Source organism: Balaenoptera ricei, chromosome 3 (assembly GCF_028023285.1).
Source record: "Balaenoptera ricei isolate mBalRic1 chromosome 3, mBalRic1.hap2, whole genome shotgun sequence".
In the NCBI taxonomy this organism is placed as follows: Eukaryota; Metazoa; Chordata; class Mammalia; order Artiodactyla; family Balaenopteridae; genus Balaenoptera; species Balaenoptera ricei.
The window spans coordinates 165,912,641-165,938,679 of NC_082641.1; the positions used below are offsets into that span (position 1 = coordinate 165,912,641).

Genomic DNA, 26,039 nt, shown 5'->3' on the forward strand with positions numbered 1-26,039 from the left:
TTAGTTGATATACACACATCTTTTAAACTCATATTAGAAATTGCATTATAGAATAGTTGGGTTGTGGGGAGGTTTCAGGACCAATCCAAGCAGGGAAACAGGTAGGCATTATTGAGGTAGTGTATGGAAGTGTCAAAATATAAGATGAAGCCAAAAGTTGTGAGCTAGGAAAAGCCAGTATGTGCCTCAAGCAAGAGGCAATAATGAATTGCATGCAATACTGAAAAGTCAAGGGTCAGTAATATGGACAGTCAAGGACAGAAGGAGGTAAAGAGGGCTAACAATGATAATAGTAAAAAACTGAATTCAATTAAAATTTTATTAAGGCCATAATTCAATGATTTCAGTTAGAATGATATTTATATGGTTCACTGAACTATAAAAGATAGCACAGTTTTAGTTTACAAAAAGTTTAATTTCAATAGGTAAGTTTTAAAGTAATGTTGGAACTAAAATGGAAAATAAAATATCCTGTAAATAAATCTCTGGCTCTGTTTTCTAAAGGAGCTCTAAACAATATCATCCCACCAGTACATGTGTGTTATAGTCTTCAAGATTTTGATGTCTAACACTAAAATGAGTGAGGACTCCTTAGAAGGATGGCTATTTCCTTTATGGCCTATGAGAGGTACAAAATATGTGTGAGATTTCTTTGTATGGGCTCTGGAAGGTGGTACACGGTGAGTGTGGGACATACTGATATTAGTAGAAAGCAAGGATGCTAACAAAATTTATAAGGTTAGTAAGATAAGCATTAAATTCATTAGCATGTTTGCCTGTCGTGGTGTGGGGTGAGATAGGGAATAGGGAAGAGAATGGAGTAGAAATATAAGAATGAAAAAATGGGCCTTGTAGACATGAGTGTAAAAAATGTGCTATTAAACAGAGTATGGCTAACTCAATCCTCTGCCCTTGAGATTCAAAAATATATAATATATATACACAAACATATACGTGTGTGTGTGTGTGTGTGTAGGGCTGTGTCAAGGGACATAGGGACCTGCTTTAAAAGAGTTCCTGATGACTAAGTCGACAAGCTGTATCAAAAATACTACAACATAAAAAGCCATGAGTTCATAATGATAATAGAAAGAAAAAAAAATTATTAATTTAAAAAAAGGGAACTATAACTAGATTGATATTTTTGAGAAAATTATTATTCAGTTTTAAGTATGTTATCAAGATTGACAGATGACTACCCACACATAAAGACTTGTATATTCATCATGAATAAAAAGTTTGAAGGAAAAAAAAACAGCTTCAAAAATCTTAAAGGAATAGTGTCAAGGACACTCACTTTATATGCCAAATTATAAAGGTGTAGACTATTACAAAGCATTAAAAAACCATATCAAGACATTCCATTCAGATAAGAGGCCCTATCAGTCAGCTTGGATGAAAAAAGGTCATGATCTGCAAGATAGGATGACAATCTTGTAAGCCTAGCTACAAGGCACTGTATCAGTTCTACTCATCCCAACTACACCATAAAGTGCCAACACCAGAGTCCTAAATTCATAAAAAGAAGAGCCTTGGACCATGCCCCTGAAGCAAAGAAGAGCCTTGGACCATGGCCCTCCTAAGTATTCCTTATGACCAGCTTAGGGTTTTCTTCTTTTTATTTTGGTTTTAGCAAGGCCTACAAATCTATCTCCTGAAGTGCAGATCAAACATTGGTCTACCTTAGACCAAACCTGAGCTACCTCATGAACAAGTCAGAAGTTTATAGAGACCAAAATGATCTTGCTTATCTCTCCTCTGCCAGGGGGCAGAAGGTCTAACAAACGACAAACAGCTGTCATCTGTGCATGGGCACCGCCCTGACTAGTTTCTGTCATTAGGTCTAGATTCTCTCTCCTTGGCTCTTAAGACTCTGAGATTCTATCTTCAACCTTCTTCTTTCCCTAGTTGATTTTATCCACTCTAACACCTGCTACATGAACGACTATCCCAACTTTCCTCAAAGTACTTTAAGTGGTATTTCTAACTGCCTACTAGCATTTCCATTTTAGTATTTTTCTTATACTTCAAATTCAGTCTGTCCAAATCTGAACCTGGCACATGCTTTTTCAAACCTTTTTACTATTTTCCCTAGTTCAGAATGACATCATAACCTTACTGTTGCTCTGCCATAAGTTCTTAATTCCATCTCAAAACTTTCTGCCCCCTGCATTCCAAGCCTAGTCACCAAATGCTCTTAATTAAATTCCATCACTGAAATGTCTCTAACAGCCATCCCTAAAGTATGCCTAGGTTGAGGGTCTTATTACCCTATAATGGTTACTGCTACTGACTCTCACTATGTTCCTTTGATCCCAGTTTCCTACCCATCCAGTATTATTTTCCACTGTTTTTATCCTTAGAGAACTCATCTTGTGTATTAGTTTCCTCTGGCTGCTGTAACAGAGTATCACAAACTTGGTGGCTTAAAACAACGCATTTTATTCTCTTACTGTCTAGAGGCCAAAAGTCTGAAATCAGTTTCACTGGGCTGAAACCAAGGTGTTAGTAGAGCTCAAGGGGGAATCCACTCCCTTTCTTTTTCCAACCACTAGAGCTGCGTTCTTTGGCTCATGGTCTCTTCCTCCACCTTGAAAGCCAACAGCATAGCATCTTCATATTTCTCTTTGCTTCCATCATTATACTACCTCTGCTTTCTTTTCAAATTTCCTTCTGCCTCTCTCATAAAAAGCCAACTGTGATTACACTTGGGCACCCCTAGATAACCCAGGATAACTTCACCATCAAAATCCCTAATTCAATCATGTTAAGGTAACTTAAGGGGATATTAAGGTAACATCACAGGGACTTCCCTGGTGGCGCAGTCATTAAGAATCCACCTGCCAATGCAGGGGACACGGGTTTGAGCCCTGGTCCGGGAAGATCCCAAATGCCGTGGAGCAACTAAGCCTGTGCACCGCAACTAGTGAGCCTGCGCTCTGGAGCCCGTGAGCCACAACTACTGAGCCCACGTGTCACAACTACTGAGGCCCACGCTCCTGGAGCCTGTGCTCCACAACAAGAGAAACCACCGCAATGAGAAACCCATGCACCCCACTGAAGAGTAGCCCCTGCTCACCACAACTAGAGAAAGCCCGCGTGCAGCAAGGAAGACCCAACACAGCCAAAAATAAATAAATTAAAAAAACAAAACAAAACAAAAGGTAACATCACAGGGTCCCAGGTATCTTTAGGGGCCATTATTCAGCCAATCACATTCTGTTATTTAAAAGACACTGATTACTCTTTATTTTATTCATTCAACAAATATTTACTGTGTTGCTACAATGTGCCAGACTCTATTCTAGGCACTGGTGCTCTGTAAGACACCAGGGATCTAGTAATGAAAAGAAATAATTCGTTTCCTCCAAGAGCCTAGTTTAACATTAGAAATGAATAATTCAACGTGCAGTCACCACACAATGTGATCATTTCTACAACAAAAACAAAAGATAGAAACAGAAGCAAATGCGAGCTTTGAACAGTATCCAAACTCTCCTTAGATAGTGGAGGATGCAGGCAGGAAAGAGTACAGGCAGTGGTTACATTTTTCTAAGATTTTAGGGGCTTAGCAGTTTGCTAGTGAAAACTTAAATATTGAATCTTCCCTTTTGCCAAAAGGGAAAGATATGTGCCCCTACCCCTGCCCTTTTTCTTAGAATATTCTTTGAGAAAATTTGTATTTGTAAATCCTTCCTCTATGCCTTTGATATGTATGTAAACTTGTAAAGCCTCTGTGAGCATTACAAACCAGGAACGTTTTTCTTGAGAGCCTGGGAGCCATCTCTTTGAAATGTAAACATCAAGAAAGATAGTGATCCTATCTCCCTGTCATTGTGGAAGCTTACCTAGTGCCTAGCTCCAAACTGTCACCACCTGCTCATCATACGATACCAGAAGTTTTCTTTTCACTAGCCCAACTGCCAGGTGAATTTAGGATAAATATGAAAGAATGTATAGCTAACTGTGTTGTTAGTTCCCTTAAATGAGGACAAATTACAATTAACCTCGAGAACATGTATATAACTGCTCAGCCACATTACAAAAACAGAAAGAAACCCCACCCTTTTTAATCTCATCAGCAGGTTACCTATGATGCATGCAGAAATCTGGTTTAATGTTTATTCAATAGTAATGTTTATTCAATAGTAACAATGTTTTCTGTCTTTTGGAGAAGTTTTTCTGGGTTGGCAGGAGATAAAAAAAAAACTTTCCCCAATACTACATGAAGGAATAAGAGTGAGGGTTGAAGGCAGAATTAATATATACATTTTTTACCTTAAATGGCTTTTTGGCCTTATTTCCTGAAGTATTTCCCTGATTTAACCAATAATCAGTCAGATTCAAAGTCATATCTCAATAAAAATGTGACTTTAATCGGCACTCTCACAGGGCTTTCTTGAGAACCAGAGGATTGAAAGACTTAAAATTGGTATGCTGGGAATTACACATAACAGTATAATTATAGATGGCTGTGGTACTGCACATTTGTGAACATTCTGTGTCTTACTGAAAAAAGGAATGCTGGTCTAGACAATTTGTTTTTCGTAACTCCAATTTTTCAAACTTTTTATTATGGAAAAATTTCAATATATACAAAAATAGAGAGAATTGTACAATGCAACAACAACCACCAACACTTCATATATAAGCTCTACTCCTCCTCCATCAGATTGGCTAAAGCAAATCCTAAACATCATATCATTTCATCTAATAATGTTTCCAAATGCATTTCTCAAGGATAAGGTCTTAAAAAAAAAAAAAGAAAAAAGCAGAACATCTCACAGCCAATGAACTTAACACTACTCACTAGTAGCATCTTATATACATGGAAGTGTTTGAACTTCCCTAATTGCTTCATAAATTTTTTCAATTAGGAAACAATCAAGGTTCACCCACTGCATTTGGTTGGTATGACTCTTAAATCTCTTTTAATCACTATGTTATAAATGTAATCTGCTGAAGTGAAGGTCATTTGGCCTCCCAGAAAAATATCTTAACCCGATAAAGAGCATCTGCAACAACCTAGAGCTAACAGTATACTTGATGGTGAAAGGCTAAATGCTTTATACTTAAGATCGGGAACAAGGCAAGAATGTCTGTTCTCACCACTCTTAATCAGTATAGTACTGAAAGTCTACTTAGTACAATATGGTAAGAAAAGGAAATAAAAAGCATACAAATCAGAAAGGAAGAAATAAAACTATCCCTATCTTGAGATGACAGTACATAAAAAAAATCCCTAGAAATCTACAAAACATTTCCTAGAACTATTAGGAGTTTAGGAAGGTCACAGGATACAAGGATAAACATACAAAAATCAATATTATTTCCATATACTATGGACGTGTGGGCACTGAAATTATATTTACAATACCATTTATAATTACTCAAAAAATACTTAGGTGTAAATGTAACAAAATATGTACAGGACTTGTATTCTGTGAACTACAAAACACCGATGAAAGAAATTAAGTAAGAGCTAAATAGGGAATTCCCTGGTGGTCCAGTGGTTAGGACTCAGCGCTTTCACTGCTGAGGGCCTGAGGGCCCAGGTTCAATCCCTGGTCGGGGAACTAAGATCCCATAAACTGCACATTGCGGACAAAAACAAAAACAAAAAAGAGCTAAATACATGGTAAGATACACCATATTGATGGATTGGAAGATTCAGCATAGTAAAGATCTCAATTGCCTCCAAGTTTACTTGGTTTACTGCAATATTTCAGCAAGATTTTTTTGTAGATATAAATAAGATTATTCTAAAATTTATATGGAAAAGCAAAGAAACTAGAATAGTTAAAGCAACTTTGAAAAAGAATAAAGAAATAATCAACCCATCCAATATTAAAGCCTATATATAGCTACAGTAATCAACATTGTGTGATGTGGGTGGAGGGATAAACACACAGATCAGTGAAAGTGAAGTGTGCTCAACAGCTTTTTGACAAAGGTGTAAAAGAACTGAGTGGAGGAAGATACCTTATTCAACAAATAATGTTGGGACAACTGACTGTCCGTAAGCAAAAAAAATGAATCTTGACCGAATCCTACATCTAATACAAAAATTAAATGCCAAAGAATCACAGAAATAAATGTACAGTGTAAAACTACAGCATTTTTAGAAAAAACACAGAAGAAAATCTACAAGATCTGAGGATAGGCAAAGAGTTCTTAGACTTGACAACAAAAGGACAATCCATAAAAGGAAATACTGATGAACCAGACCTCTCAAAATTAAAACTTTTGTTCCACAGAGACACAACTAAGAGGATGAAAGGAAACTAAAGACTAGGAAAAAATATTTGCAAACCACATATCCATCAAATGACTACCATCTAGAATATATAAAAACTCTCAAATCTCAACAGCAAAAAACCAAACAATACAATTAGAAAATGGACAAAAGACACAAACAGACATTTCATCAAAGAAGATATACAACAGATGGCAAAAAAGCACATGGAAATATGTTCAACATCATTAGAACTTAGGAAGATGTAAATTAAACTCACAGTGTATATCACCATATACCTATCAGAATGGCTAAAAGTACTGACAACACAAAATGTTGGCAAGGATGCACAGAAACTGAATCACTCATATGCTGCTGCGTTGCTGGTGGAATGTAAATTGGTACAGCCACTCTGGAAAACAATTTGGCTGTGTCTTTCAAACTAAACATGCAACTACAACATGACCCAGTAATTGCACTCCTCCACACTTATCACAGAGAAATAAAAACTTACTTTTGTACAAAAACCCGTACACAAATGATTATAGCAATGTTACTTGTAATTGTCAGAAACTGGAGACAACCCATATGTCCCTCAACAGTGAATGGTTATGTAACTGTGGTATACGTGTTTTACAAAAAACTATTCAGCAATCAAAAGGAATGAAATATTGGGCTTCCCTGGTGGTGCAGTGGTTGAGGGTCTGCCTGCTAGTGCAGGGGACACGGGTTCGAGCCCTGGTCTGGGAGGATACCATGTGCCACGGAGCAGCTGGGCCCGTGGGCCACAGCTGCTGAGCCTGCGCATTTGGAGCCTGTGCCCCGCAACGGGAGGGGCCGCAGTAGTGAAAGGCTCGCACGCTGTGATGAAGAGTGACCCCCTGCACCGCGATGAAGAGTGGCCCCCGCTTGCCGCAGCTGGAGAAAGCCCTCGCACGAAACGAAGACCCAACACAACTAAAATTAAATAAATAAATAAATAAATAAATAAAGTAGCTATAAAAGGAATGAAATATTGATAAGGAACAAGGAAATACTGACAAGGAACTCAATTGAATGAATTTCCAGAGATTTATGCTGAGTGAAAAAAAAAACAGTCCTAAAAGGTTGCATACTGTATGACTCCATTTAAGTAACATTCCTGAAATGACAAAATTATAGAAATGGACTAGTGGTTACAAAGGGTTAAGAACAAGAGGAGGTGAGGAACAGGGACAAGGAACAAGAGGAAAGTGGGTGTCTAAAAATGGGTAACAGGAAGGATCCTTATGGTGACAGAAGGAATTCTTCCATATCTTTACTGTATCAACATCAATATCTTGTTTGCAGTCTTGAACTATAGTTTTGGAACTGGGTAAACGACCAATGGGATCTCTCTGTACTACTTCTTATGTGAATCTACAATTATCTTAAAATCAAAAAATTTTTTTTACTAAGTAAAATCCCTCTAAAGTAAAAAGTCAAATTGGTATCATTCCTCCAAATCTGATCTCCTGGTACCACTATCTCAGTGAATTATATCATTATCCATCCCTGAACAAGTCACAAACCAAGCAAGCATCCTTGACAACTCAATCTCCTTTATCTTCCATATCCAATTCATCTTTAAGTCCTGCTGCATTTATCTCCTAAATGTCTCTGAAACCGGTTCCCTTCTTTCTGTGTCCATCACCACTAACCTAGCCAAGTCATTCATGCATTAACTGGAAGCCAACTCTGACTGAGCACTATTTTAGGTACTGGAGAAATGGGTACAAATGAAACAGACAACCCAGCACAAGAGAGTTTATAATTCAGAGGAAGAGCAGATTATAAATAAATATGTACTATTTTGCAGTGATAAGTACTCTGAGAGAAAATAACACATGGTGAGGGCATAAAGACTGTGGAAGAATGCTGGAGAGGGTGTGGAGAAAAGGGAATCCTCTTACACTGTTGGTGGGAATGTAAACTGGTGCAGTCACAATGGAAAACAGTATGGAGGTTCCTCAAAAAACTAAAAATAGAGTTGCCATATGATCCAGCAATCCCACTCCTGGGCATATATCCAGAAAAAACTATCACTTGAAAACATACATGCACCCCTAGTGCCCACTCTGCCACTATTATTCAACATAGTTTTGGAACTCCTAGACACGGCAATTAGAGAAGAAAAAGAAATAAAAGGAATCCAAATTGGAAAAGAAAAAGTAAAACTGTCACTGTTTGCAGATGACATGATACTATACATAGAAAATCCTAAAGATGCCACCAGAAAACTGCTAGAGCTAATCAATGGATTTAGTAAAGCTGCAGTGTACAAAATTAATACACAAAAATCTCTTGCATTCCTATACACTAACAATGAAAGATCAGAAATACAAATTAAGGAAACAATTCCATTTACCATTGCAACAGAAAGAATAAAATACCTAGAAATAAACCTACCTAAGGAGACAAAAGACCTGTATGCAGAAAACTATAAGATACTGATGAAAGAAATCAAAGACGACACAAACAGATGGAGAGATATACCATGTTCTTGGATTGGAAGAATCAACATTGTGAAAATGACTATACTACCCAAAGCAATCTACAGATTCAGTGCAATCCCTATCAAATTACCAATGGCATTTTTCACAGAATTAGAACCAAAAATTTTATAATTTTTATGGAAACATGAAAGACCCCAAATAGCCCAAGCGATCTTGAGAAAGAAAAAGGGAGCTGGAGGAATCAGGCACCCTGATTTCAGACTATACTACAAAGCTACAGTAATCAAGACAGTATGGTACTGGCACAAAAACAGAAATATACATCAATGGAACAGGACAGAAAACCCAGAGATAAACCCACACACATATGGTCACCTAATCTATGACAAAGGAAGCAAGAATATACAATGGAGAAAAGACAGCCTCTTCAATAAGTGGTGCTAGGAAAACTGGACAGCTACATGTAAAAGAAGGAAATTAGAACACTCCCTAACACCATACACAAAAATAAACTCAAAATGGATTAAAGACCTAAATGTAAGGCCAGAGACTATAAAATTCTTTGAGGAAAACATAGGCAGAACACTCTTTGATATAAGTCACAGCAAGATCTTTTTTGACCCACCTCCTAGAGTAATGAAAATAAAAACAAAAATAAAAAATGGGACCTAATTAAACTTAAAAGCTTTTGACAGCAAAGGAAACCATAACAAAACGAAAACCCTCAGAATGGGAGAAAATATTTGCAAATGAAGCAACTGACAAAGGATTAATCTCCAAAATATACAAACAGCTCATGCCACTCAGTATCAAAAAAAAAATTAAAAATTAAAAAATTAAAAAATGGGCAGAAGACCTAAGTAGACATTTCTCGAAAGAAGACATATAGATGGTACAAAAACACATGATAAGATGCTCAACATCACTAATTATTAGAGAAATGCAAATCAAAACTACAATGAGGTATCACCTCATACTGGTCAGAATGGCCCATCATCAAAAAAATCTACAAACAATAAATGCTGGAGAGGGTGTGGAGAAAAGGGGACCCTCTTGCACTGTTTGTGGGAATGTAAATTGATGCAGCCACTATGGAGAACAGTATGGAGGTTCCTTAAAAAACTAAAAATAGAACTACCATATGACCCAGCAATCCCACTACTGTGCATATACCCAGAGAAAACCATAATTCAAAAAGACACAGGCACTCCAATGTTCACTGCAGCACTATTTACAATAGCCAGCACATGGAAGCAACCTAAATGTCCATCAACAGAGGAATGGATAAAGACGATATGGTATATATATATAGTGGAATATTACTCAGCCATAAACAGGAGTGAAATTGGGTCATTTATAGAGACTTCGATGGACGTAGGGACTGTCATACAGAGTGAAGTAAGCCAGAAAAACAAATATCGTATATTAACGCATATATATGGAATCTAGAAAGATGGTATAGATGATCTTATTTGCAAAGCAGAAATAGAGACACAGACGTAGAGAACAAACGTATGGATACTGAGGGGGAAGGGGGAGTGGGATGAATTGGGAGATTGGGATTGACATATATACACTACTGAGACTATGTATAAAATAGATAACTAATGAGAACCTACTGTATAGCACAGGGAACTCTACTCAATGCTCTGTGGTGACCTAAATGGGAAGGAATCCAAAAGAGAGGGGATATATGTATACGTACAGCTGATTCACTCTGTTATACAGTAGAAACTAACACAACATTGTAAAGCAACTATACTCCAATAAAAATTAAAAAAAAAAAGTAGGGCTTCCCTGGTGGCGCAGTGGTTGAGAATCTGCCTGCCAATGCAGGGGACACGGGTTCGAGCCCTGGTCTGGGAAGATCCCACATGCCACGGAGCAACTGGGCCCGTGAGCCACAACTACTGAGCCTGTGCGTCTGGAGCCTGTGCTCCCCAACAAGAGAGGCCGCGATAGTGAGAGGCCCGCGCACCGCGATGAAGAGTGGCCCCCGCTCACCGCAACTAGAGAAAGCCCTCGCACAGAAACGAAGACCCAACACAGCCAAAAATAAATAAATAAATTTATAAAAAAAAAAAAAAAAAAAAAAAATAGACAGCTAACCCTTCCCTCCACAAAAAAAGGAGTCAAGCCACTGAACTGTAAAGGAAATGAACAAATTAAAACTATAAGTGAAATGGAGATTACACCACTAAAATTCGTGTCCACATTTATTTTTTAGCTCTCTGAAAATGGAGACCTTCTTATAACATTTAAGTCTGTTGCTTGGATTTTACACATTTAACTTGCATGCATGTTTTAAAGAATGCATTAAGTATAAAAATGTTGTGTTTCCTTTGTCAAAAAAAAAAAAAAAAAAGAAAGAGACAATACATGCATTCCTATGTTCATAGCAGCACTATTTACAATAGCCAAGACAAGGAAACAAACCTAAATGTCCATCAACAGATGAATGGATAAAGAAGATGTGGTAATATATACACAATGGAATACTACTCAGCCATAAAAAAGAATGAAATAATGCCATTTGCAGCAACACGAATGGATCTAGAGATTATACTAAGTCAAGTAAGTCAGAAAGAGAAAGACAAATACCGTATGATATCACTTACATGTGGAATCTGAAATATGATGCAAATGAACTTATCTACGAAACAGAAACAGATTTGCAGATATAGAGAATAGACTTGTGGTTGTCAAGGGGGAAAGGGGTGGGGAAGGGTTAAATTAGGAGTTTGGGATTAGCAGATGCAAACTATTATATATAGAATGGATAAACAACAAGGTCCTACTGTATATAGTACAGGGGACTATAATCAATATCCTGTGATAAACCATAATGGAAAAGAATATGAAAAAGAATACATATATGTATAACCAAATCACTTTGCTGTACAGCAGAAATTAACATAACATTGTAAATCAACTATACTTCAATAAAATTAAAAAAAAAAAAGAATGTGGAGGACAGAGGGCCATGTTCAGATGTGCTGTGTCTAATAGACAAAGTGCCATCTGAACAGACACCTGTGCAACTCAAGGAAGTCAGTCATGTGGCTTGTGGCTCAGGAAGAATGGTCCAGGAGAGGAAAAAACAAGTGCAGAGGCTCTGAGGTGGCCTGTCTGAAGAACTACAAGGAGACCAGGGTGATTAGAGTTCTTGAATGAAGGGCAGAGAGGAAGGAGGTGAAGGTGAAAAGGTAGCCAACGCCAGACCATGAAGGCCACACTAGGGGCTTTGGATTGTGTTCTATGTGATAGAAGCTACTAAAGGTTTTGAGCATGGGAGTGAGATAACCTGATCTACCTTTTAAGTAGACCATTCTGGCAGCTACAAGGGAAATAGATGTTGGTGGCAGGGGATGAGAACAAGACTAAATCAAACATATTAAACAGGACTACAGAGCATTTGGGCTCAACTTTCACCTTGTAAATTAACTCTTTAAAACCACTGCATGTTATTTTAAAACCACTGCTGCTCCAACCCCTACAGCACCTTTCTGCAAATTAAAAAAATTTGCAGATGCAGCCTCAGCAAATCTTGGTGGGTGGAAGGCAGCCCACAAGGGACCCCTCAGTCGACCACCCTGCCAGGTTCAGTCTGCCCTGAATTCTTGCATAAATATAACAAAGAAAGAGAAAAAGACAAAGAAAAACACTTTTTCATTGGAGGTAATTTACCTAATCATCCCTGAATTTTTAAATTTTTGATTTCAAGAATATTTTCACATTTGGTGTCAGCCAAACTCATGAGACGTTCAAGTTGATTTAATCACATTATTCATATTTTATATATATGTAAAATACATATGTATATATGTATACATATATATATAACATATTCCAGAAAAGTGATTAGACTTTGGGTTCATTTCTTAAGCAAGAGACTCAGATGAGTCTCTTTGAGCCATTTCCTCCCATCTCTCAGTATAAAACATACAGAGCCAGGCGTGACACAATTTGTTTTTCTGTTCATTTTATTTTTCTTAGTTGTAAATAGTTTTGAAGTGAAAATTATATTTTAAAAACACACTTGGAGGCAATTAGAGGTTCTAGGAGTCCTACCCTGGAAGCATAAGCTTTTCTGTCACTGGCTGTTCAAAGGGTCGGTTTTTGGTTCTGGTCTAGAGTTAATGATCAACGTGCTTCCAAGAACATCCAGATCCTTCACCTGAGCTCACAGGGAAGTGAGCTCCCCTTGGAAGGGAAACTGTTCTGAGGGCACTTTAGTCCAGGCAGATGGGAGACTCACTAGGGGTGCAGGAGAGACACAACCACAGGCCAGCACTCCCAGGACGCTCCATCTGACTGTCACCTTTGACCAAAGAGAGGAGGTTCATCCCATCAAGAGAAACGCGCACAACGGTTGGCTCTGATGTCCTTACTTCCTCTAGACACCCACTCAGAGTTTTCCTTCAGGGACAGCTTCCCAAACCTGAGGACTTGACATCACCACTAGGTGTCTTCAGGGTCTCTCTGGACAGCTTTCGACTCCAGTCATACTTTCTATTCAGTTTAATCCAACTAACACTGCACTCAGGAAGGGGGACTCCTCATGGATCAGAGGCTCCCGAGGTGAATGGAAAGGGAACAATTCTTCCGTCTCTTCCTTTGATCTTCCACGCCAGACTCAGTCCACACCTGACGCCCCTCCTAAACTCTCCACTGGTTCCCTGCTGCCTGCGTTCTCTGTTTACTTTGTGGTGGTCTCCAGCAGTTCCCACAAAATTAGAATATTTCTCCCAAGTGACAGTTAAAAGATATAAGGAGAGATAAGTGTGGTTCCCACCTCAAAAGATCTCACCTTATATGGGAAAGAATGAGCTCTACTAAAGGTGTGGGTGCTTTAGGGATTGAGACAGCCTGTCCCACAGCCCTTCTGCTGGCCCCGCATTGTGAGGGGTCATCACTGACTCGTCTGGACCCGACAGCAACCTCAGACAAGTCCTACCACGTCTATGCCAGGTGGCTCCACATTGGTTGCAGGCTGATCCTTGCAGAATATAAACCTGGGCCCGTGGCCAGGGTACTTCAACTCCTCAGAGGCTGTGCCTGGCTCTCAGGTCCCTGGCCCCCCTCTCCCTGCTCCCGTCTCCACACACCGGCTTCCTTTGTCTGGCCTCTCGGACATGCTCTTCCTGTGCCTGAACGCTTCTCACAACGTGGGATCCGGCCCTTCCTCGGGAAGCCTTGCCCACAGCATCCCTCCTGTTCGACGTTCTCACAGAACCTGCGGCTCTTCCCCAGAGGTCCTCACCAGAGTCTGTCATTCCACAGCCCTGTGTGCACTTAGCCTTCCCCTCCACTGAGCTCCGCCAGGGCAGGACCTGCGTCCTTCTGTCCAAGGTTGCACTGCTGTTTATCACGGGACAGGAAAGCAGTGGGCGAGGGTTAGAACCTGGCTCCCCCAGAGCCCTAGCCTCCCAGCTCTCAGTCCTCAACTTCCATGACGGCCGAATCTGCCATTTTTCTCCTCTGGTGACTTCTTCTCAGGCTCAGCCACAGATTCTTCCTTCTTAACCCATCTCATAAACATTGAGGTTTGCTGGGACTCTGTCCTCTCCTCCGTTCCCTCATCTTCTCAGCTCAAGGTTTCAAATGCCACCTTCTCACTGACGGCTCCCTGACCTCCCTGTTGAGTTCCAACCCTGTATACCTTCTACAGCTGTCCACTGGCGACCTCTACCCATATTTCACTCACATCTCAAATGAAACCCATCCCACACCGAACTCATCCTGAACCCTTAACAAAGGGACCTCTCCTCTTTCCCTTTTTTTAAAAATGTTATATTTATTTATTTATTTTTGGCTGCATTGGGTCTTTGTTGCTGCGCGTGGGCTTTCTCTAGTTGCGTCGAGTGGGGGCTACTCTTTGTTGCGGTGCGCGGGCTTCTCATTGTGGTGGCTTCTCTTGTTGCGAAGCTTGGGCTCTAGGCACGCCGGCTTCAGTAGTTGTGACGCGCAGGCTCAGTAGTTGTGGCGCACGGGCTTAGCTGTTCTGCGGGATGTGGGATCGTCCCAGACGAGGGATCGAACCCATGTCCCCTGCATTGGCAGGCAGATTCTTGACCAGTGCGCCACCAGGGAAGTCCCTCTCTCCTCTTTCCTGAACCCACCGCACGTGCCTTCCTGCAGGTAACGTCTTGCCTGCATTACACAATAATCTCCAGAAGGTTCCCACCTCTAGTTTTTCCTCACTTCAAATCTAAGACCAACAGTGTTTCCAAAGTGACCATTCTTATTAAATTGAAATTGTATAATAAGGACTTCATGAATATATTCTCTGTGAAAATTTTAATAACATTACATGTAAATAAAGTCCCCTTTCATCAATACTCATTCTCAATCCTAATCCAAATGTAACTAGTTACCAGCTTAGGTGTCCCCCGACCTTTCTCTCGGCACTTACACGCATATTATGCATATCGACAAACACCCACGTAATTTTCTTTACACATAAATGGCGACATGTCATAATCATGCACCGTAACCTGCTTTAGTCCTTCACGTGCCTTGGAGCTCCACCCACACCAGTGCTTCTTGTTTCTGACTGTGGTGCTGTGTGCCAGTATAGGGATCCACCTCAGCTTCTTTAGCTATGCCTTTACTGAAAGACATTTAAAGTGTTTCAGACTCTGACCATTTTTTCTAAAATATCAAGGACCATGTAATTCTTCTGCTTAAAATCCTTGAATTATTTCCAGTCATCCATGGACAGTTCCCATCTCTAAGAACTGTACCAAAGCACTTCAGAGTGTGGCCCCCACCTGGCTTTCTGATCTCATTTCCTTCCTCATCTCTTTCTTTTCCCACAACCCTGGGCTTCAGTCAGAATGAATTATCTGCAGTTCCTTAAATGGACTAAGTTTGCTCAATGAATACATGAAAATGTAGCCCTCCTCCGAAACAAGAGGAAAGAATAAAGATCCTGAGAGATTCACCTGTGAAGTGATTATCAGAGATGAAGCAGAAGTTTGTGACCCTTCTCCACAACTTCTTGAGGACTGAGAACTTGGAGAAATTTCCCTGACCAACATCTCCAAGTTGCACATGTACTCATTTACCAGACTGCTGCCTGCAGAGATTCCCCACCCACTCACCTACAGAGGAGCCTCCAGGGCTTTCTTTCTCTACCTTCCAGGGATCTTCTCCTTGCTGCAACAGGGAGATCACCTCAGGTTTGGAAAATGGGAGTCCTGCTCATAGGAAAAAAACAAAAAACAAAAAAATAAAAACAACAACAAACTTGGTTTTGACACGAAGAGGTATTTGAGATCTGACTGGAAACTTAGAGGATGATACAAAGAGCTCCTTAGGGTGCTCAAGTTCTGCCCCCATGATGTGAGGGGTGTGTTAGGGAAAAAGCAAGGGACTTGTAAAACATAACAATGTAATAATTAGTTGCATGTTAGGGAAATACAATAAACATGTACCCTTGAAATAGGGTACCATTAGCTTTCTATAGAAGAGGAAATATATGAGATGTACAGACTAAATTCAAATTTACAAACAGGTATCTATGAAGAGGATACCAGGTAGATTGTTTAAAATGAGAAAACACTATCTGGCTCCCTTTCAAGTATGGATTATACAGTGTTCATCTAGCTGGAAAAGAGAATGGGAAAGGCAAGTGGTGGGTCAAAGAAGAGGGATGAAAGATGCTCTCTGCTTAGAGATGAGCAGACACATCATAGAACAATCATAGTGGGAAATGCCTGAACTATGAGGGAATTTCTAATGTGCAGCTCTGTAGATTGTCCCATCCGTGGGGCATGAGGCATCCATGCCTATGAGGGGTAAAAAGTTTTTCAGATTTATTTGTGGAGATCCAATGTGTACAGTGCTAAGGCAAAACTCAGCTAAAGTTCTGATGATCCATGGCTTTTATCCAGGGAACGAGATGCTGAGTTATCCCAATTTCTAAACAGAGGAAATTTACTTACCCAATGACACCAAGTTGCTATAGTTCTCCAGCATCACATCTCGGTACAAGTTTCTCTGTGAAGGAGTCACCTTTCTCCACTCATCCCGTGTAAAGAGCACAGCCACATCTTCGAACGTCACTGACAGCTGTAGAGACAAGCATCCCAGCTCAATCAAGACCACCCATCACACAGGGTGAAGAAGGCGGCAGTGGGAAGTAGACAGGCTACCATGAAATGCTTCTATCTTATTCTAGGTTCTTAAGGTTTCAAGTCACTGGTTTAATGAACACTTGACCTGTGACAAATATATACTGAGTAGCATGAAATATGAACCAGGCCCTGTGTTAACCACACAGAGATGTGTGGAGGTATTAAGACCATTAGTGGGAGTGTTAATTAGAATAATCTTTCTAATAGCAATTTGATAATACATATTAAGAGCTTTAAAATGTGCATACTCTTTAACTCTCCAATTACTATATTTGTTTGATAATGAACAGTGCAAAAAAATGCACACACAAGGACATTTATTATGGTGTTAGTTAACAGCAGAGAAACGGAAACACCTACAACCTAAATAATCATTGACAGAGCCTTGGTTAAATAATTTAAGGCACTATCTGTGTGCTCTCTGAAGCCTGAGGACAGTAATAATGGAAATTAAAACAGCTATCATTAATTGAATGCTTTCTTCAGGACAAGTACTATTCTTAAAGCTTTATATTAATCTTTAGTGTAAATCTTTATTTTACCCTCACAACAACCCTAGGAAGAAGGTACTATTATTGTCCTCGTTTTACACAAGAGAAGTCACAGAAAGGATAAGAAATTTGTCTAAAGTCAGTGGTAGTGCTGGGATTCCAATTCCAGGTGGATGTCTAAGGCTCCATTCTTAACCACTCTGTAAAACTGCCTCTCAAAACCTACCAAATAGCTAATAAATAAATGAAATAATCCATACAATGTACTTAAAACCATACACGGCTCATATTAAAGGTTCAGATCTTACCTATTATCATGTCAATATAAAGTACTATGAAAGCATTAAAATTGATGGTGTAAGTCAATATTTTTGACTTAAAAAGGCATTCATAATAATGTTAGGTATAAAATGCAAGTTACATATCAGTATGTATAGTTTGTTCCCATTTTTTAAAAAAAATTATACAGGTACATAGCAAGTGATGCTGAGAGATGCATAACAAATGGCTGACAGCGATTATCTCCAGATGGTGGGATTAAGGGTGATTTTACTTTTTTTTTGCATATACGGAAAAAACATATAGACAAATACATGTACATACACACATCTATGCACATATGTACATTTACAAGCATATATACATATACCCATACATATATATGTGCATATTTTATTCTCTATAAAGTTTTTTGCCATGATCATGCAATATTTTTATGGTAAGAAAAAGCATTAAATTATTGGCACATTGGGAGGAATACAAGAAATGATCTCTGCTCTCAAAGAACTTACAATCTAACTAGCAGACAAGAAAAGTGCATGAATTTGAACACTAAAAGGAAAATGTGTAGCTGGATAGGACCATACACCATCTCTGCTAATCCTCATTTTAGAGACAAGGAACACAAGATCCAGGACAGTCAAGACTCCAGGTCACATACTTTATTAATGGCAGAGACAGGACGATAACTAAAGTTTTCTTTCAACACAGCACTTGGTATACTCTCTCTCTGATCTTAAATATCCTGTTACTGAGTTTTACACACAAGTCCACACAGCAGGTGAGGTTAGGGAGAAATGTCACATTGGACTCACACACAGGGACAGAGAAGATTCTGGGCAAGAGAGCAGTTTGACTCTGTTGGAATGGAATGTGAAAGCCTTAGAAAAAAGCAGCCCAAATACGCAAAGGCAGGTCCTAGCCATAGCCTCAGAAGATCAACCACCATCACATTTCGTGGGTCCAAATGATATAGAACACTGCACTGCAGAGAGCTCTGGTAACACAGGGGCTGGGCCTGCCATGTGTTCTGAGAGATGCACCAGAGGAATGGCTGGACAACAACCAGCATGAACTTAGAGGCCAGACGTACCTGGGTTTGATTTCAGGTCACTTGACTTCTTTGAGCCTCAGTTTCCTCATGTGTAAAATGGGGGTAATAACTGCTGCGCTGTTATGAGAGTGAGAACAAAGGTAAAGCCCTCGGGATAGTCCCCCAGCAACATTAACTATTATTGTCAGACGAAAATGAGTACAGAATGAACAGTATTTTCTGGGTCCTAAAAACACTGTACAGTTAACTTTTATCTATCAACAGTAATAGTATCATGTACTAGAATAATATTGTTCAGCTACCACAACCACCACATATTGAACATCAACTATGTGCCCGGGCCTTATTGAAACACTTGCCATGCTGCAATTCCTCTCATCTACCCTATGAGGTACGCATGGTTGTTATTCCCATTCTACAGGTGAGGAAACTGAGGCACAGAGAGATGCAATTGCCTAAGGCCCATAAATGGTAACAGAAGATATGGGTTCAAACTTGGCTGTCTGGCTTGAGAGCCCCACTTCTAACTGTACACCCTGTATACCTTGCTTCTCCACTACTGATATCCCACAAAACCCTCCATGCCACTTCCTGAGGAGTCTTCTCTCAGCTCTTAAAGTCAAGAGACCTCTCCATCTGTGTCCCCACCAAAATGGCTATCCTTTGTTCACACACCGCCTCACCTGGATGGGGTCCCACCCTCATTCCCACAGAATAAAGATGAAAATGGCAGGTCAAGATCAGTTTTCAAGAGAGTGATAGAAGCAAGGCACATGATCCAGAAAGTTAAGAGGGAGAAAAAACTAAAAACTATGGACTGGGAAAAGCCTGGGTAAGGCATCATGAGGATTCTCAGGGGTGGAAAGAAAAAGAAAAGCATTCTGGCCAAGGGTAGGGAGGGGGACATGAGTGAGCAAAGGAGGCAGGCCAGAAAGAAACTCTGCCAAGTGCACATGTTTGTTTGTTCTGATCCCAAGTGGTATAAGACATGTGGCATCTTACCTGTCAATTCAGTAATCATACAGTGAATTGAGATTAATGAATAAAAGAGTGTCTATAAAAAAAAAAAAAACACAACACATGGATTGGGGGGTTGGAGGCAAGCATTCCCTATGCAATCCACCATCCACCAGGATGGACCAACTCTTCAAAGGGAGAAGGACATGGGCTCCAAATCCTGGCGAAGACTGTACTGGGGAGAGAACTTCAGTTTGAGGATTAAAAAACAAACCTATCTGTCCGTAAGACTTGAGACGATAATGCACTCACCTGAGACCTTGCTTCCCTCTGTTCAGTAGCCATGTCCTCTTTCTGGGCAGTTTCCCCTTAGGATGGGAGAAGTCTCCAGAAGCCAAATCTGAGAGAAGAAAATGGGAGCCAGGAGGAAGCCCCTTCTGCTTTCCACCCCTCAGAATCAGCAGCTCTGATACCTTTACACCACCTGAGAATGATGCCATGTGCCCTCAGGAAGGAAGTCAGGAGCTAGGAGTAGACAGGACCAGAGAGAAGGGCTGGGTCATCCTGGTCCAGGCCCAGCTCTTTCCCTGGCTCAGAGGAAGAGGTCCTAGGACTCCATCAGCAGTAGCAGCAACTCCCTGAGCCTCACCGCGTGCCAGGCACTACCTACCAATACATCATCGAGTCCCACAGCACAGTTGGCACTGTCAGCACCCCATTTTATAGATCAGGAAACTGAGGGCAGAGTGGGAGCAACTTGCCCCAGTCCACACAGCCAGGGTGGGTGGCACCAGGATTCCAAGCACCGCGGGCTCCAGAGCACCTGCTCTAACCTCCCTGCGTGCATGTGCCAACTTTTCTCCACCTCAAGCCTTTCCCACCCAATTCCTTCGTCTCCTGTCAAGGAGACAATTTCCAGATTTCTAGAGAAAGCTGCTTCGGAAAAGGAAAACATCAGCTCTCCTATGGCGGGGAAGGGGCTGCTGTCTTGAGGAAAGGGCACAGAAAACCAAAGACCTGGGTTCCAGTCCTGGCTCTGCCACTGGGGTAAGCCGGCGACTCACTTCTCGCGCAAAACAAGCCTGTCACTCGGGAGTGCAGGGGTGATAGTAAGGGGAGGAAATTTCTCACGTTCACTGCCGGCCCGAAACAAATTCAAATGCCGGCAGGCGCTGGGCAGGTAGCGCACTGGGAACGGGTCGGGAGGAAGCAGAAGGGTGGCTGGGTCCAGCCAATGGGGACGAAGTGCCCGACCTGTCTCGTTCAGGGGCACTGTGGGATGGCTGGTGGCGGCAGGCGGACAGAGCCGGGGTGCCCGGCCCTCGGCCCGCCGGCGCCCACAAAGGCCCGGCTCGCGCCTCCTGGGCCTGTGTCCCATACCCCGGCGCCGCATCTTCCCGAAGCCCGGTCCTCCCTCCCGCATCCCGCCGAACCTCCGCCGCTCACCTCACCCAGGCCTCGGGGGTTCCGCGGGCCGCAGGCGGGAGACTCCGGAACTGCCACGGCCGGACAGCAACTTCGGGTCGGGACTCCCCGGGGTGCTGCCTGGGCAGACCTCAGCCCAGGACGCCGCTCACGCCAGCGACAAACACCCGGCTCCCTGTGCAGGTCCGGAACTGGGTAGTGTGGGGGAGGCGGGGGAACTGTCGCTAACCCCTCTGGGAAATGTAGTCCACGCGAGAGCCCAAGGATTCTGGGAAGTGTAGTTCTCCGCGCTTGCTGCGTAGAGAGGCCCGGCTGAGCCTGTCTCGTGCCCAGGTACGCATTCTGGGCTCGTGGCCGCGCTCCGTGAGTTGCCGGCTCCTGGGTTCCCGGTTCTTCCGGGAGGAAACGGGGTTTCGCCGAGGGCAGTGTCTTGTAGCTCTGCATCTGCGTAAATGATACTAAGGCAAGTAGACAACCGCCAAAAACAAACCTGTTTCCTCTTAAGTCTTTCAATAAGTATATTGAGCACCTGCTACGCGCCAAGCCCTATTGTAAAGGATTTGAAATACCTCAGTGAGCAAAACAGAGATCATTGCTCTGGAAAACTTTTTTGGGGGGTGGGGGTGAGGGTGGGGGAAGGAGGGAGGGAGCAGACAATAAGCCATGAACATAATTATATAGCATTTTAGAAAATAAGCTTTATCGGAAAAAGCGAAAGGAAAGCAGGGTTGGAAGTGTCTGGGGAAGGTACGGAGGCAAGTTGCAGCACGGAATAGGGTCACGAATACTACTCTTTGTTAACATATTAGGAAACAATCTCGATAAGGTAGAATGAGTATCCTTCCATAAGTTCTTGTTCAACTGTCTTGGCTATAATCAACTCATATGAATAATCATCATCGTGTCAACTTGTAAATAAAAATGCTGAGACTTTGACTGGTTTCTTTGACTCTATAAATCAACCTGAGGAAAATTAATATCTAACAATATGGACTTTAACAATCCATTACCATGGTACAGCAATCCTTTTATTTAGGTCTCCATATATTTTCTCCATAGCAGTATTACATATTTTTGTGAGTTTTATTTGAGTATGTTTCATACTTTTTGAAGCTATTGTAAGTGGTATCTCTTTAAATTTCATTTGTAAAGTACCGGTTTTGTGTATAGCTTACTGCCTGAAGTCTTACAAATTCCAGTAATGAATTTATTGTGTGTTTTGGATTTTCTATGTAATATAATATAATATGTGAATGACAGTTTTGTTTCTTTTGCAAAACTTTTGCTTCTTTTATATTTTCTTTCTTTTAATCGTCATATTGAGTGGGCTGTGATTTTTAGTACAATGTTAATATAAAGTCAAAGTAGAGGCACGTCAGCAAAATGGCTTAGCAGGCCCAAGCCCACAGCCCCCCTTGGAAACATCAAAAAACAACTAGAAACTGGCTAAAATAACCATATGAAAGCTCTGGAAAACAGTAAAAGATCTACAGCAAAAATACCTGAAAACTCAATCAAGGAAAAAAACACATTTGACATCATGGTAATACTGTGATGTTTTTACTTGCCCTTGCCCCATCCCTTCCTCAGTGTAGCAAAATCTTGGTCTGGAGTGGCCAAAGCTAAGTTCCCAATTCCCTTTCTCCAACAGAGAGGGAACAGAGGAGCTTTTATTTGTAAAGTTCTGCCCTGTCTGAGGGCTGCCAGAAGTACTGGGCTCTATCTTGTCTATCTCGGAACTCAGGTGGGGAGAAGCAGTAGGCACTGCTCCTGAAACTTGTGGGTGGACTACAGTCCCACAGACACGTGGGGCAAGACATTGAGGGTAGAAACATAAGATAGACCATCTAAAGCCCTGAGGAGAGGCTGTGGTTAAGCTTTGGGAAATCAAGACATTTAAAAGCAGCTGAAAAACCAACGTAAGGCCCAACCACAAAAGACCTAAGGAGCTCTTTAAGTTTTCACCTCCATCTGATCCCTAGGCTGAGAACAAGCCAGCTAATTAGTAAAGGACTGCTCTAGCACAGAACCAGTCTGCAAAGAATGGGAGAGGTGACTAGTTTTCTCGTTTTGTTCTGTTTTTTAAAAAAAGACAAAAAAGTATTAAAGAGCAGTTTTAGGTTCACAGCAAAATTGAGAGGAAGGTATAGCGATTTCTCATTTATTCTCTACCCTAGCACATCATAGCCTCCCCCATTATCAACATCACTCACCACAGTGGCACATTTGTTACAATTGATGAACCTACACTGACATATCCCAGTTACCCAAAATCCATAGTTTAGGGCTCACTCTTGGTGTTGTACATTTTATAGGTTTGAAAAAATGTATAATGAATGACATGTCTACCATTACAGGGTAGTTTCACTGCCTTAAATCCTCTGTGCTCTGCCTAGTCATCCGTCCCTGTCCCCTAACTGGCAAACACTGATATTTTTACTGTCTCCATAGTTTTGCCTTTTTCAGAACGTCATATAGTTGGTATCATACAGTATGCAGCCTTTTCAGATTGGCTTCTTTCACTCTGTAATATGCATTTAAGTTTCCTCTGCATCTTTTCATGGCTTGATAGCTCGTTTCTTTTTAGAGCGGAATAATATTCCATTGTCTGAATGTACCACATTTTATTTATCTGTTCACCTACTGAAGGACATCTAGGTTGCTTCCAAGTTTGGACAATTATGAATAAGGCTGCTATAAACAGCCATGTGCAAGTTTCTGTGTGGACATAGCTTTCAACTCTTTTGAGCATGACTTCTGAATGATATGATAAGAGTATGTTTAGTTTTGTAAGAAACTGCCAAACTCTTTTCCAACGTGGCTCTACCATTTTGCATTCCCTTCAGCAAAGTATGAGACTTTCTGTTGCTCCACATCCTCGGCAGCATTTGTCAGTGTTCTGGATTTTGGCCATTCTAATAGGCATGTAGAGGTATCTCATTATTGTTTTAATTTGCATTTCCCTAATGACATACAATGTAGGGTATATGACGATCTTTTCATATGCTTATTTGCCATATATCTTCTTTATTGAGGTGTCCGTAAAGGTCTTTGGCCCATTTTTTAATCTGGTTGTTTATTTTCTTATTGAGTTTTAAGTGTTCTTTGTATATTTTGGATAACACCTGATAGGTCCTTTATCAGATATATTCTTTTGCAGATATTTTCTCCCAGTCTATGGCTTGTCTTCTCATTTTGTTGACAGTGCCTTTCACAGAGCAGACGTTTTTAATTTTAATGAAGTCCAACTTAACAATTATTTCTTTCATCAATCATGTTTTTGGTATTGTATCTAAAGTCATTACCATACCAAAGGTCATCTAGATTTTCTCCTATGTTATCTTTTCAAGTTTTACATTTTGTGCTTTACATTTAGTTCTTTGGTCCATTTTGAGTTGATTTTTATGAAGGGTGTAAGGTCTGTGTCTAGAGTCATATTTTTTGCATGTGGATGTCCAGTTGTTCCAGCACCGTTTGTTGAAGAGACTATCATGGCTCCATTGTATTGCCCTTGCACCTTGTCAAAGATCAATTGGCTATATTTATGTGGGATTTCTATTGTGTTTCACTGATCTATTCTTTCACCAAGATCATGCTGTCTTGATTACTGTAGCTCTATACAGGCATATCTCGTTTTATTGTGCTTTGCTTTATTGCACTTTGCAGATATTACATTTTTTACAAATTGAAGGTTTGTGGCATTGTGCCTGGAGCAAGTCTATCAGCGGCATTTTTCCAACAGCATTTGCTAACTTTGTGTCTCTGTGTCACGTTTTGGTAATTCCCACAATATTTCAATTCATTATGAATTCACAGTCATATTCCTTACGATTATATTTGTCATGGAGATCTCCGATCAGTGATATTTAATGTTACTATTGCAAAAAGATTATGACTTATTGGAGGCCCAGATGATGGTTAGCATTTTTTAGCAATAAAGTATTTTTTAAACCTAAAAATAGAACTACCATATGACCCAGCAATCCCACTACTGGGCATATACCCTGAGAAAACCATAATTCAAAGAGTCATGTACCATAATGTTCATTGCAGCACTATTTACAATAGCCAGGACATGGAAGCATCCTAAGTGTCCATCGACAGATGAATGGATAAAGAAGATGTGGCACATATATACAATGGAATATTACTCAGCCATAAAAAGAAACAAAATTGAATTATTTGTAATGATGTGGATGGACCTAGAGTCTGTCATACAGAGTGAAGTAAGTCAGAAAGAGAAAAACAAACACCAGATGCTAACGCATATATATGGAATCTAAAAAACCGGTACTGATGAACCTAGTGGCAGGGCAGAAATAAAGACACAGACGTAGAGAATGGACTTGAGGACACAGCGGGGGAAGGGGAAGCTGGGACGAAGTGAGAGAGTAGCATTGACATAATACACTACCAAATGTAAAATGGACGGCTAGTGGGAAGCTGCTGCATAGCACAAGGAGATCAGCTCGGTGCTTTGTGACCACCTAGAAGGGTGGGATAGGGAGGGTGGGAGGGAGGCTCAAGAGGGAGGGGATATGGGGATATATGTATACTTATAGCTGATTCACTTTGTTGTACAGCAGAAACTAACACAACATTGTAAAGCAATTATACTCCAATAAAGATATTAAAAAACATTTTTTAGTTAAGGTATGTACATTGTTTTTTTAGACATAATGCTGTTGCACACTTAATAGACTACAGTGTAGTGTAAACATAACTTTTATATGCACTGGGAAACAAAAAAATTCATGTGACTTGCTTTATTTTGATATTCAGTTTATTGCTGTGATCTGAAACCAAACCTGCAATATCTCTGAGATATGCCTGTAGTAAGTCTTGACATCAGGTAGCATCAGTCTTCCAACTTTGTTCTTCTCCTTCAGTATTGTGTTAGCTATTCTGGTTCTTACGCCTTTCCATATAAACTTCATACTCAGCTTGTCAATATGCACAAAATAATTTGCAGGCATTTTGATT

The 26,039-nt window shown here is 40.7% G+C and overlaps 1 protein-coding gene across 1 annotated transcript in view; it reads right to left on the reverse strand.

Moving 5' to 3' along the window:
* The window catches only part of LOC132362845 (zinc finger protein 354B-like), a 93,592-nt gene extending 72,529 nt beyond the window's left edge, over window positions 1-21,063 (reverse strand). Inside the window, 3 exon segments of the mRNA XM_059917931.1 lie at window positions 15,816-15,914; window positions 16,659-16,785; window positions 19,944-21,063. Of these exon segments, the coding sequence (XP_059773914.1) occupies window positions 15,816-15,914; window positions 16,659-16,785; window positions 19,944-19,976 (259 nt within the window). The 5' untranslated portion in view covers window positions 19,977-21,063.
* Between the last annotated feature and the right edge of the window lie 4,976 nt (window positions 21,064-26,039).